This window comes from Cinclus cinclus, chromosome 12 (genome assembly GCF_963662255.1).
Source record: "Cinclus cinclus chromosome 12, bCinCin1.1, whole genome shotgun sequence".
Lineage (NCBI taxonomy): Eukaryota > Metazoa > Chordata > Aves > Passeriformes > Cinclidae > Cinclus > Cinclus cinclus.
In genome coordinates, this window is record NC_085057.1 from 13,295,954 (window position 1) to 13,309,755 (window position 13,802).

The 13,802-nt window shown below is 39.1% G+C and overlaps 2 protein-coding genes across 2 annotated transcripts in view; one reads left to right on the forward strand and one right to left on the reverse strand.

The window, feature by feature from the left end:
* The window catches only part of CACNA2D3 (calcium voltage-gated channel auxiliary subunit alpha2delta 3), a 390,722-nt gene that overhangs the window by 55,571 nt on the left and 321,349 nt on the right, over positions 1-13,802 (reverse strand). The window lies entirely within an intron of this gene.
* On the forward strand, positions 7,040-12,913 carry LRTM1 (leucine rich repeats and transmembrane domains 1). Its single transcript, XM_062500968.1, has 3 exons — positions 7,040-7,046; positions 8,475-9,071; positions 12,094-12,913. Exons 1-3 carry the CDS (start codon positions 7,040-7,042, stop codon positions 12,543-12,545), a joined length of 1,056 nt encoding a protein of 351 aa, XP_062356952.1. The 3' UTR covers positions 12,546-12,913.

The following is a 13,802-nucleotide window of genomic DNA, read 5'->3' on the forward strand; positions in this document are numbered from 1 at the left end:
TCCATTTGGATACACTGTTACTGTTCTTCATTAATCTGTAACAGATTTTCCAGTATTGTAATTCTCATTAATGAAGTGCCCTCTGAAAGAGTATTTTCCTTTTATTTTTTAAACAAAAGTCCTTTCAGTGGCCTATTTTAAAAATTCTAAACAGATGCATCATTATCTTGTATACTAGCTAAGTTTCCCAGGGATTTATCCCGCCTGAAAACAGCAGAACTAACTAAACTTGAGGGATGAGTAGCCTATCCATATACCTGAGTTACCCTGTTACTTCATTTAAAACATTCTGTGGAGGAAAAAAAAAATAGATATTTTAAAAACATCCTTGGTGTTTAAAACCTGCTGACAGATTAAAAACCAGAGGGTGAGAAAAGGATAACAGTGTGCTATGGGATCTCCAGGGGGCTGTCAGAGGACTGCTGGTGCCTGCAGCTGCAGCAGTTCAAGCAGTAGGGATGACAGAAATCCAGACAGAGCAAGGAAACTGGAAAAGCAGCAAACTATGCAGTGCCTTGTAAAACTTATCTGCTCTTGAAATGAAGAACAGTGGTAGCAGGTAAAGGTATTTGGCTCATTCCTGTTCACTGGAGCCATATGGGAAAATTTACAATATCCCTACTCTGCTTGTGAGATGGTCCCATAAGCAACAAACAGGGACATTCTGGGTCCTGCTCATCCATCCAGAGCTCTGCTGGTTACAGCTGCTACACAGCAGCACTGCACAGGGCACAGACTGGGAACAGGGACATTTTAAAGGAGCTGGTCCCTCACACTTCACCTGCTGCAAGACATTTGAGATCCTTTCAGGAGTTACAGCTACCTTTTCCCTTGCAACAAAACATCATCCAATGGAGATGCTCCATCCCAGCTTGAATCCAAAGCTACTGAACATGTCAGTCCTGATCCAATGTATAATGCTTACATTTCTACTGATGATTAAATCCACCAAAATTATGCACTTAACGTTTTTAAGCTGCATCATTTTAATGTCAGGTTATTTAGTACCTTGCTAAATTAATGGGGGGGGGGGGGGGTTGAAGCCATAAAAGCCTCCTGTGGATATTTCTAAAGTGTTGCAAGAATTACAGCGGTTTAACTATTTGGCTTTCTACTGCAGCAAATGTCATCCCCGCTTCTGCCAATTTCTGTATTCAAGTGACTACTAGGGCAAAGAGAAAGAGTCCTTTTGAACCCATAAACACAGGAGCTCCCAACGTTTAACAGAGACTTTTACTGAACTACTACAATCTGCCTTAAAAGCACAAAAGGAATCAATGAAGTACGAGTTCTACTTTGTAGCACAATTGGTGACAGCACTATAAGCAACATTTACTGCACTTTAAAATATTTCTTCATACACTGTGAACAGTTCAAAACCCTTTTACAGATGTTGTTCAAAAAAAAATCCTTCCAATTCTTACAAGAGCTGCCCTAGTAAATCAACCACTCAGAATGCACAGGAGATTTATATCCTGGTCTTAAGTTTGAGTCCAGGGTGAGCTGTGATCACGAACAGAAATGCTCATTAAATATAAAAAGGAAACAAAATCACTAAGTAAAAGCTTAGAAAAACTTTGATGGAGAATATGCTATCTAGAAAAATAGCAAGAGATCTCAATTTTAACATGTTTAGAGAGGAGAAAAAGCAACTAAAATGTCAAGATGAAAAAATGTCTACACCTGTACTTATTTTGGCATGCGTTTTTTTCTGGCAGGTTTTATTTCTTTCATTTCTCTTAGCTTGATGTCAAGCAGTATTTTTTTCTATTTGCAATAATGGCACAGTGAGTTCATTAATTTACTCGTCCTGGAGATACATTCTATCTATGGATGCTCAGCATGTATAACAGGTGGTTGACATTAGTCAGGAAATGATTGAAAATTGAATCTGCACCCCCTGCTGCTATTTGTGATGGAGTAAATACTCTGTTGACACTTAATCTGCCCCTTGCTGCAACTTCATCTAACTTACAATTAAGGTAAAGAGGCCCAGCATCTTTATTCCCTGTGCTTTCTCCTCGTCCTGACGCCCTTGCATCCACCCTGGTAATTTTGCTACCTACCAAAGCACACTGTAAGGCTGGTGTTTCAGTATTTTCCAACTAAGCCCTTCTCACCTTCATATACTTCTTCTCATTTAGATATGGGAAAAGAGTACACTGACTTCTAAGAGTATTATATTAGAATTATAATACCACAACAGATTACAGAGGAGAGGAGAGGAGAGGAGAGGAGAGGAGAGGAGAGGAGAGGAGAGGAGAGGAGAGGAGAGGAGAGGAGAGGAGAGGAGAGGAGAGGAGAGGAGAGGAGAGGAGAGGAGAGGAGAGGAGAGGAGAGGAGAGGAGAGGAGAGGACTGCAGGTAAAGGACTGACCCAATCACTTGTTTATAGATTATGAACAGACCTGGTGAAAAAGATCTGGATATGAATATTGAAAGAACTTTCCAGTCCATATCAGAACAGCATAGTGGGGAAAAACAGGAGCTGTGACCCAGACAGAGAAGGTGCACAGCCTGGCCATCCCGTGGTGCCTGGGACAGCAGCTCTCACCTCCCCATCCAGCAGCTTCCTGGCACTGCCAGCCTGCCCAGCCAGCCCTTTCTCCACCTGGAACACAGCATGTTCCAGTTCATCTCGTCCACTATTACATCTCATACTCTGGCCTCTCTTAGAGGTGTCAGAGGAAGGTGTAAAAATTCCCATAAATAATAATTATGGAAAAAAACTGCCCACAGGGAAAGGTCTTTCTCCATAAGTTTTGTCATTAGTGGTTGATTAAAGCCCTTAAGAGTGAAAGTTTAGATCCCTTCTAATTTTTTTTTTTTTTTTTTTTTTTTGCCCCATGAGGTAACTGTGGCTCCGTATTATATATGAATCCTACTAATCTTCTGGCCCAAGGATAACTTCCAACAATGCATTTCATAGATTAATTACTCACTGCATAAACAAGTACCAGATGTATCTAAGTAAGGCAAAACAAGCCACTGGAAAGGAAAAACTGGGCTCTTCCCCTGTACAAAATCACAACTCCCTGCCTGGTTTCTTGTTTCTAGAACAGCACAACATTTCTTCCCATCTGAAAGAGACCCCATCAAATAACTCTTAGCAACTCAGACACAAAGAAATCATGGTGTCTCCTTATGCTGTGTCATAACCAGTACCTGATATTTTTACATTCTAGCTGATATTCCTCCTCTCTTATCCTGTCTAAGCAAAGGATGTCTGAAAAATCCATAAGCCCACCTCTCTGGAAAATATGTCCAGATTTTTAAGGTATAAATCTTCCTCAAGCCAAATTTAGTTTGATCCATTGTCTTATACTTCTGTTGTGAAAAACAAGCAGAAACAGGATCCAGGGCCTTCCTCTAAGTTTTGTCAACTTTGGAAACCACAGTACCCTGCCAGGAAAAAATGGAGTCCTGAGCTCTGAGTACCAGGAATGCCCTTGTAGAAAGAAAAGCATGAGGGACTCCCAGGTCTCTTTTGCCCTGTCACCTTTGCACAGTCAGTTCTGACTCCTGGGAAAGGGCACCACCTTTCTCCATCATTGACTACTGTATTTTTTTAAGTGCTAGTTAAAGGACAAGAATTTTAACAATAAAGGCTGTTTCACCAACAAATACATTTTTTTTCTTTGTCCTGAACCAAAATGAAGAGGGGTTTGCAATTACCCAAAGTTTCATTTAGGGTCTGAAGCAAGAGCTTATCTGTTTTACCAGTCTGGAGACACACATTAGTAAAGAGAAAGCACATGCTATTTCCCTGAAAATATCTCAGTTTTAATTCCTTCCCACTCAAAAGCATAAGGAAAATAAATCTAATAAAGAGTATGTACAGGAATTGTCTGCTGTGGTCTTGGGAACATTTTTTAATATAATCATGTCTGCCTGGACTCGATATACAATGATGTGGAGCCAAAATCCTGTAGCTTTTAAATATTTGAAATATTTAAATTGTTTCCTTTCTGCTAGAGTTTAATTAACATAATGCTCTTCTGTAAAAAGATAATTCTTACACATAGAACTCCTTTAAAGCAGATGGCAGCAATTGCTGCAACAAAGAGTTTGCTGGCAAAGCAAAGACAAAGCTGCCCCCCTCAGCCAACAAGGATCAGATATTAGTTCATGGGGCTTTCCTGCTATTTGCAATGGGAAACATACCTTGCTACAACAAGGCACAGGCTAATTTAAGAGGCTGCAATAACAGTTGCTGCACCACATCAGACAACTGAAAAGAATCCTGCTGGTGGTTCAAAAGGCCAGAAGCAGAGTAGGTTTCATGGTTATCCTGTTTCTGGCAAATCTCTACCTGTGACATGACTATAATTTTCACCACATCAGACTTCTCTGTCACAACCAAACTATTATTCCTAATAAATGGGAATAGGAGATGGATTATAGGTTGGGGAAACTTCTGTTTACAAAACATGTCCATTCAGAGTTCTCAATATAAGGAAAAAATAGCCACATCTACATGAAAAGCGAATTGACAGATTTAATCATATGTTTCCAAGTCTGAACCCAGCATTAAGATTTTTTAAAAAGTAATAACTTCTTCTACCATGATTCCGAGTAAATAAAACAACCTCTGCTTTATTGCTGGAACTGAACCTCCCACAGTGCTTAACTTTCTGTGACCTTGTCCTGTGAACATCTCTGTAATATAGTACATACTAAAAATAATAAAATTATAGAAGCAAAGACTTACCTAAAATAGGAGAGGCAGTTAAGAAACATTCTTTAAGCCCACTGTTACATGAAATGAACTGCAGTGGGAGCTTGTATGCCCATCTGGCCAGCAAATATTAGTTAAGATGGAAAAATAACTTAAATAAATAAACCCTTCGAATTCATAAGCCAAATAAAATTATAGATACCAAAGAGAATTTAAAAGCATCTTATCACACAAAAAGCCCCCAATAATATAATAGCAATTACATCCTGCTAAATAGTCAAAAGTCATGAAAAGAGCTGCCACTGATACACAGGATGAGTTAATGCAAGGAGAGTGGGATGCCATCTCAAGAAAAAAAGTACCTGACCTAACTTTATTCTTTTTAAGAGTATCCATAGCTAACGTGGCCCCATCTTCTAAGGAAGATGTTATTTTATAACAGGCCTTTTTACATTTAATTGCATCTTCACTAAAGTGATTCACAGGTATTTTTTAAGATAGGTTGTAGAAATAGCAAATAAATGTATCATGCTAGAAAAGTTATAAAATATATTTGATATTAACCTGACATTAATCTAAATGATAGTACAGTTGATATTTAAGCTGCTCTCCCCTCTTTTGCAAAGTTGGGGTTAACCAGGATGACTGTGGTAGCAGCTAATCTACATTTGTGGTGTTCCTCCACTCCAAATCCCAGGCTTCACCCCGTATCAGGACAATGTGTCATCCATCAAGAATGTCAAGGATGGGAAGGTCTGCCACTCACAGAAGTAATCCTGGGACCCTCAAGATGAGCAATCATGTTTACTTTACAAAATGACAATTTTCCCACGTTCTCCTTCACTGTTCCCATGTATCCACTGTTCCTTTGGGTATCTTGACTGGTGTCAGATCCATCAGAGCAAAGCACACGATACTGTCAGGCACAGCCCTGCCCTGTGAGCCAGGGAGACAGAGCTCAGCACAGACTTTTGGAGAACAAAAGGTACCTATGGAAAAGATGGGGTTACTCTCTTCACAGGGATTCATAGAGACAGGACAAGCTGCTCTAAGGAAAACTCTTAACTGGATGCAAGAAAAAAATTATTGATTCTGAGGGCAGTAACACATTGTAGAAGGTTGTGATAGGAAAGTGATAGAATCTGTTACTGTAAATATCAAAGTCTCAACCTGACAGGAAAACTTCTGGTAAAGACCCTGCTTTCAACAGTAGTTTGGATCCTACAATCTGATTTTTCTCCTTGTAGAAGGAGAAACATCACATAAACATCACATAAATTTTGACCTGGAAAGTGAGCTTTATGTGATCTTTTCAAAAGCACCTAAAAGCAGAATTTGTACCCAAGAAAGCTGTATTATGAGTCTGAAATGTTTTGATTGCACAACTTCCCTCTCCATAGGACAGCTCATAGATGGAGCGATCATATGGCCTGGAAAGACTCAATTATATATCAGATCTCTCATCCCTTTCAACACCTTTGAGTTCCTTCACAGTCACAAGTCATTAACACTTCTATTGGTGTAGATGGCACAGTATGAGTTCTACTGAAGAAAAAACAAAGAAACAAGTCAAGGCACCACACATTAAGTACAATTTTAGTATCATCTGCTTTGTCTTTCCAATATCTTTGAAAATAAATTAACTTGTTCAATATTCATGGTGACCATGCCAGGATGTGTGCCATTTTTATGGAAGGAGCCGCTGTTCCTGTATTCCCAAGCAATAAAATCCTGTCAGCACAACTAATGGATGTCAGATGAATAAGCTTATAAGAGCAAACAAGGGCACTGTCAAAACCATGTCATCAACCCACAGGACTATTTCTAGTGATATTATACACTCCACTGCCTCCAGCCCCAGCCCAGGAGAATCAAAACCCATGATGAGATCTTACAAAAAATTGACACAGCCCGGCTAATAATCCACCAGAATTCAGAAAATGTACTGGATATAAAAAAGGTCTCCTTATTTTTTCTGCTTTGCTTTTGATGGAGATTAAACCAATTGAAGAGGCGAGGTAATCAGGTCATTATTTGTACATTACAGCTGTCCAGTCAGAGTTGGACAGACACTGCATGGCTTGTTGTCTGATTAAGAAGCAGAATAATTCTTTGAGAGTCATAAAGGGGGGAGAGGGGAGAAGATTGTGATTAAAGAAAAAAAACAAAGGCTAATAGAGTATCTGAGTAGAAACTGATGCCCTTCTACACAGGTCACAGATACCACGTAAAACAACCTCAAGAAAGGAAACTGGATGAGCACATTACAGACTTGAAGTGGGAATCAGAACAGTGTCTGTTACTGTTCTACATCAGAAATCTGGACTGAATCTTCTGCCAGGGGAAGAACAAGCAGAGCAGAATGAAAGGTGAGATATTAAAGCATTTAGATTAATAATGCAATTTTTCTGTTTGCGAAGCATTTCCTTGCCAAGTAAGAGTTTATTTTACCTCTACGTTGGAAGCTGTGTTTCTGAAGCCAACTGTTGCAGAACAGTGTAATGAACTGAAAGTATTGCTTATCTTGCATGCAGGAATGCTGGATTCTTTCAAGTGAATTTTATAATACAGAATTCAATATTGCAGAAGATTATGTATAATTTTAATATAAATATTTCATTTCAGAGTGAAAATTAGTGAGTAATTTGTGCCTCAAGCTGTAGTCTCAAAACACAACTTTCATCTATATATTTATCATATTTCTTACTATAATCATACATTATTCCATCAATATGGTATTCCCTGTTAATATTTCACATTTCATCTCTGTAAGTCAATAAGAATCAATTACTATATTTTCAAAAGGTTTCAAGTAGCAACTAGCTAAAACGTTTTGCATTTTGAAACAGTAAACAGTAAAAATTATTTAAAGCATCTCTAAAGTGATGTTAGAAAAGGATTCATCATTTTGACTTTCCTTAGTCAAAGATCTAATTATTCAATACTGAGTTTTTTAATGTTTCATTCTATGAATACAAGCATAGCTTTAAGTACCTTGCTTTCAAATTTAAGATCATTAGCACAACAGGAAGGGTAAAAACTATTTATGTTTTTTTTCAGTTAAAACCACCTGAACATCACGGAGCAGCAGATAATTATAAATACCAAATATTACAGAGTACTCCTGTCAACTAATTTATATTTTCAGAAGCTTATTGATAAATTTCTGGTGACTGTATGGAAACTTTTGTCTATGGGAAGTACAGCTGGTATTCAGAGAAGGGAATTAAAACAAAAAGAATAAACAGATATTTTAAAGGAGAAGCAGAATCTGGATTGCTGAAAAAGTACTGCTAGTAGTTTTTATATTTATGTCTTTGAAGTTAGTGATTCTTTTAATGGTAAATTGACTCAATTCTTCCAGGCAGTAATATGAGTAAAACAATGAAAAATACAAGTTCTGCTTGTAATTCTTCTGACACAAGATGTATTAAAGTTGTTATTACCACAGAAAGAGAGACATTTCAATTTAAAAATTTTAGAAACTGTCACATTCCCTTCAAACATCACTGCTCTGCTGATGGCAAATCCTCTTGAAAACCATTTGTACTTAAGAAAAAAAACATGGGAAGTACTTCATTTTAAGATCATGGTAGCATTATCTTCATTCTCTACTACAGAAGTACTTCAACACTATCTGTATTTTACTTACACGTTGTAAAAGAAACGCACTCTGTGGCATCTCTATTATTGTTTGTTGTGGAGCTGTATAGCTTCTGGCTGTGTTTATGACCTGCGTATTGCCTAAAGACAAACATTTTAAACTAATTTTAAATCTACTTTCACTTGTGATACAGGTAACTGGCTTTTGGTTTGGAGTGCCATCTTGTTGGCACACACAGTGCACGGCTGCCCTGACAAATGCCTCTGCTACACAGCCTCAAAGACTGCAGACTGCAAGAACAGAGGATTTACTGAAATTCCTGCCCATTTACCTGCTGAAATTCAGATCCTACAGTTGCAGAATAACCGTATCTGGAGAATCAACCAAAATGCGTTCACTGCAACACCGTTACTCAAAATCTTAGACTTGTCGAACAACTCTCTCTCAAGTGTGGCACCTGGTGCTTTCCAAAAACTAAGATATCTACAAATTTTAAACCTAACCAGAAATATGATTCATTATATAGAAAACACGACTTTCAGTTTCCTCCCACACCTAAAAGAACTAGACTTGTCATCCAACAGCATTATTCGATTGCCTGAGACATTTGGAAACAGCACAGGGAATATAACATTGCTCTCTGTGAAGCATAACAAACTTCAGAAAATGGAAAGAATTCTGCTGGAGTCACTTCCAAACCTGAAAGTGGTTCTCTTCAAAGATAATCCCTGGCAATGCAACTGTAATATCTTTGGCCTGAAACTGTGGCTGGAGAGTTTTCTATACAGAGGTAAGGAATTTTTCTCATTACATACAGTGTACATGAGAACACTTAACCAACATCTAGCTGATCTTCACTTCTATGGCTTAAAAGTTTACCCTGCACCATAGGTCACTTCCTCAAATAAACACACTAAACTACATTCTTATGCATAGCTCAGAATGTAAGTGCTTTTATAAACACAGGGGGCAAACTAGAATCAGAGAGGGACTTCATATTAGTGCCCAGGGAAAGAGCAAGGATGCACACACAACCATACAGCAGGCACAGGTGTGCTCTGTAGGATGTGAATTCAGATATAGGCATTTCTAAATGTCAAACAAGTATACCTGTGCACATACACTTGTTTTAATTCTACCAATATATTTTTGCTGGAAACTAGCCTACTGTTTCAAAGCTTTTTACCTGTTGCATGATGGCAAACATCAAGACAGATATCACTACTGAGCAAACTTTAGAGAACTCTGGATTCTACTTTTCCTATCAATTATAACTTAGTAGTTCTTTAATATTTTATGAATATCTAGCACCACTTCCTAATTTGTTAACCAGAAGACAAACTCAATTCATTGGCAATTTCCTGACAGAAATGTGTCATGGCATCATACAGGGGAAAATTAAGTATATAAATAGTAGTGTTAGTATTTTGGTCACACCTGCTTTTAAATATATTCATGAGTTATGCTGTGAAAAAGATAACATTATTTAATTCTAAAGGAATTAAATATGAAAAAAGAATTAATTTATTTTTCCCAGGAGGTATGTTCAGACTGAGAATTCAGAACAGCGGGACAATTTTCTTTTTTCCAAATCAGGCTTTGAGGCTTGCATGTGATCAAACTACTGATTATTTGTCTCTGTACCAAAGTAGAATGGAGCCTGCTGCAGCACAGGAGATGTGGAGATGGCCCATGTGGCCTGAGACTGATGGACTGCCTTTTGCAGGGATCAGAACTCTGCAGGCCAGCTGGACAACCATACCAGCCATGCAGGGACACAATTACTACCGGAGTGGTCTTTGGGTGAGGTAAATTCACTGCTATGAGCCACCTTTTAGAAAAGACAAAAGGCTAATCTCCTTTAATCAATAAAATCTTAATACCTTGAATAGGTAAAATATTTCTTTATCATAGTCTATTAGGCTGGAAATTCAGCAGGGGTTGACTTCTCTGTGCAGAAGAATGCAATGATCCAAGACAAACATATCAGATTATCTTAATTACTCTGACAGCAGCATAAATATTATCCTTTATTTCAAAAACCAATGTTGTCTACAAGTTCAGAGATGTCCTTCCATCTTTCTGAACACTGTACAGATGAATTAAATGAAGCGACGTGGAACTCAACAGATTGACTTTATCAATAAGCTTTAAAGGAAGCCCAAGTATTATGTTCTCTTCTGTGGTTGTATTTCCCTAAAATTACTTGTCTGAATCACATGAAGAAAAGTTAGTTACATTACATATTAATGTTTCCCACTGCTTATATGACACATGTGATGAAAGTTCACAGCGGTTCTGCAGATATTTCCTGCATGTCATAACAAAGCAATCTAAGTCCGAAATATTTGAGTATTTTTAGCTGAATCCATCTCAGGCAACTGACATTTCATGCATACTCCCAGGAAATTAAAGAGAATGCTTCAGTTCAGGAGGAACTCCAGGGTTCTATTCCAAGCACACATATTTAGTTACTTAAAATCATGAAAGGATAAGAGTTGAAGCATTTGGAGGTTTTATCTATATCCATATTCAATCTAACACATTGAAGAAAAACCATGCTTTGGGTTTCACCATTAAAGACCAAGAGACCTGCCATGCTCAAATCTGTCCTGCAATATGAACATTATTTGTGGAGCAGTCTCCAGATTTCAGTTTGGCTCCATCTGTATCCATTACTTTCTCAAAGTCTTTTCAGGATGAAAATTGCTGTGCCTGGCTTTAGCTGAAGGAGAGGAGAGGAGAGGAGAGGAGAGGAGAGGAGAGGAGAGGAGAGGAGAGGAGAGGAGAGGAGAGGAGAGGAGAGGAGAGGAGAGGAGAGGAGAGGAGAGGAGAGGAGAGGAGAGGAGAGGAGAGGAGAGGAGAGGAGAGGAGAGGAGAGGAGAGGAGAGGAGAGGAGAGGAGAGGAGAGGAGAGGAGAGGAGAGGAGAGGAGAGGAGAGGAGAGGAGAGGAGAGGAGAGGAGGATTCAGTCAATTTGGTTCGGTATTTTGAAAAAAAATATGTCAGCATTGATTTTGGCCTTGTGGATTCCTTGACACACCACACCCCTAAAGCCCTGTGCTCTGACTAGGTACCTGAGGGCTATGTTTGGTCTATTTTCCTTTACATGCTGAGGAACACCCACATGATTTACGAAGACTGCGGATTCCTACTTCTTTCCCCTTTGTACTGAAAACCTCCTTTGGGAAGCTGGCTCTCAGCAATCATGATATTTAGCATTTGAGCAGAGTAATAGATTGATTAAACTCAACTCCTTTATACCTGTGTATATCTTCTTATCACAAGCCTTGGTTAAAAAAATCACTCATGGGTACATACAACATAATGAACTTTCTCCTTGCCCTGTTACAGTTAATACACACTGTCAGGACAATGGCAATTTCATGGGATATTTCAATCAAGTGGGAAATATAGTCTAAATACATTGTTACCATTTCTTGCCATAAAAATTAGCAGTGGTTAGAAGCTGAACAAACTGAATTTGCAGTTAACAATACCTCTTTGTTTATCTATGACACTTCTTATTTTTTCTACCACTATAGGTTTTTTCACACTTACATCATTAAAGACACAGATAAACTAATTCCTGATGAATTGCTTCTGGGAAATGCCCTCTTATGTGAGTTTTGAAGTGCAATAATCTCACCACTGACCTAAGTGAACAAAAACCTTTAAAACATTTTATAAATCTTTAAAAGTATGAAGTTGAGACCGATGATAAATTTACTTGAGGCTTACGTTAATTTTACATTAAGGTGATTCAGAAACGGTCAAATATTGAGACCACTGTTTTGTTTTCTTTTCTCCCAGGAGGAATAAGCGACGGCATTATCTGCTCAGCGCCGGGGATTCGGAAGGGGAAGGATCTCCTCAAAGTTCCCTACGAGCTCTTTGGGGCATGTTCTCTGAGGACAGCTCACGTGCACCTGGCCAGCAGCCACCACCACCCCCACCACCACCACCAGAGCTCGGAGCACCGCGGCTCGCAGAAGCACGGCCACCACGGCGAGCTCGGGGACGGCGGCCGCGCCGGCTGCGAGCCCAAGGCCAGGCCCAGGCCCGTGAGCCTGCGCCACGCCATCGCCACCGTCGTCATCACCGGGGTCGTGTGCGGGATCGTGTGCCTCATGATGCTGGCAGCCGCTGTTTATGGCTGTGCTTATGCTGCAATTACAGCCAAATACCACAAAGAACACTCGGCCCCGGCCAGGCAGCACGCGACTCCCGAGAAAAAGGAGCTGTTCGAGAGCTCCTTGCCTTGAGTTGCTTCTGTCTTTGGCTTCTTGAAAATAAAGCCCTCGCTGCTTTATTTATCGCCTGGAACCTCAACAGTGTTGTTTTAATAGAAATTACTGGGGTTCTTTTCTTTTTTTTTTTTTTTTCTCTTTTTCATACATTTTAAAAATGTAAGTATATCTATTGTTTGGAATATCCACTACGACTTTACATAGAGCAACAGAAGTTCATTTATTCTGTGTATGTATATTCCAAAGCCACTACTTAGGGTTGAGTGCTTGAGATCACAAAATCTTGATGTAGCGAGTTTAAAGTATTTCACCATCCTACACTAACTCTTGATGCAGTATTAGACCAACACATGACCTATGGTGTGTAAACCTACAATCAGTGGCTGACAGGAGTGATGTTCTGCAAAGAGAAACAGAAAATAGCCATCTAAATCAGTTTAATTTGTTAAATCTTAGAGAGTAAAAATTACTGTTTAATTCAAGATGTATACAATTCAGAAGCAGTTTTCAAACTATGCACTGCCACTGATAAAAAAATGTGTTTTCAACTTTCCAGTCTGCCCCAGGAAGCAGCAATTAAACATTACATCCATTTCCTAACTTAGAAAATAGGAAGCACCTTGTTAACTATTGCATATAACTTTTAAATTACTTAGTAGGGAAGAAAGAAGAGAGCTGAGAAAATGCTGAAGGAAGAAATGCTACAGCGCTTTGGATGCAAGCCCCAAAAGGAGTACACAGAGCATACCTGAAGAAGCTGCCTGATATCCTGCTGGCTTACAAGCTTGCTGCAGAGGTTTCTGAAGCCATTTATTCCTGAATCCTCACACAACTGCTCCATTTTGCAAATGCCACGACTGCAGATGCAGCTGCCATCACAGTGCTGCCATTCAGCAGGAGGATAATGTAGCTGCATGTTTACACATCCTCCCTCTCAGAGGGAACATTCAGTTCACTCAAGGGTCCATCCTTAGTCTCTGCAGAGCTGTTTCACCATCAGAGGCAATCAGAGCCAAAACCATTTGAGTATCAAAAATTTAGAATTTTTTAAAATAAAGAATATTTTGAGTGTGCAGAGGTACTTATTTTAACGGTTCTTAGAAATTATTTTAAGGCAACCAGCAGAGATCAGGAACTCCATTCACCTTTTCCAAGACCAACTAAAATACATTTTAGGCTATTTGTGACAGACATCTCATGTGTCCCCTCACTGTCCTCAGTGACAGGGATAAAAAGCTGTCCAGGTAGCCAATGCAGAAATGAGCAATGTTT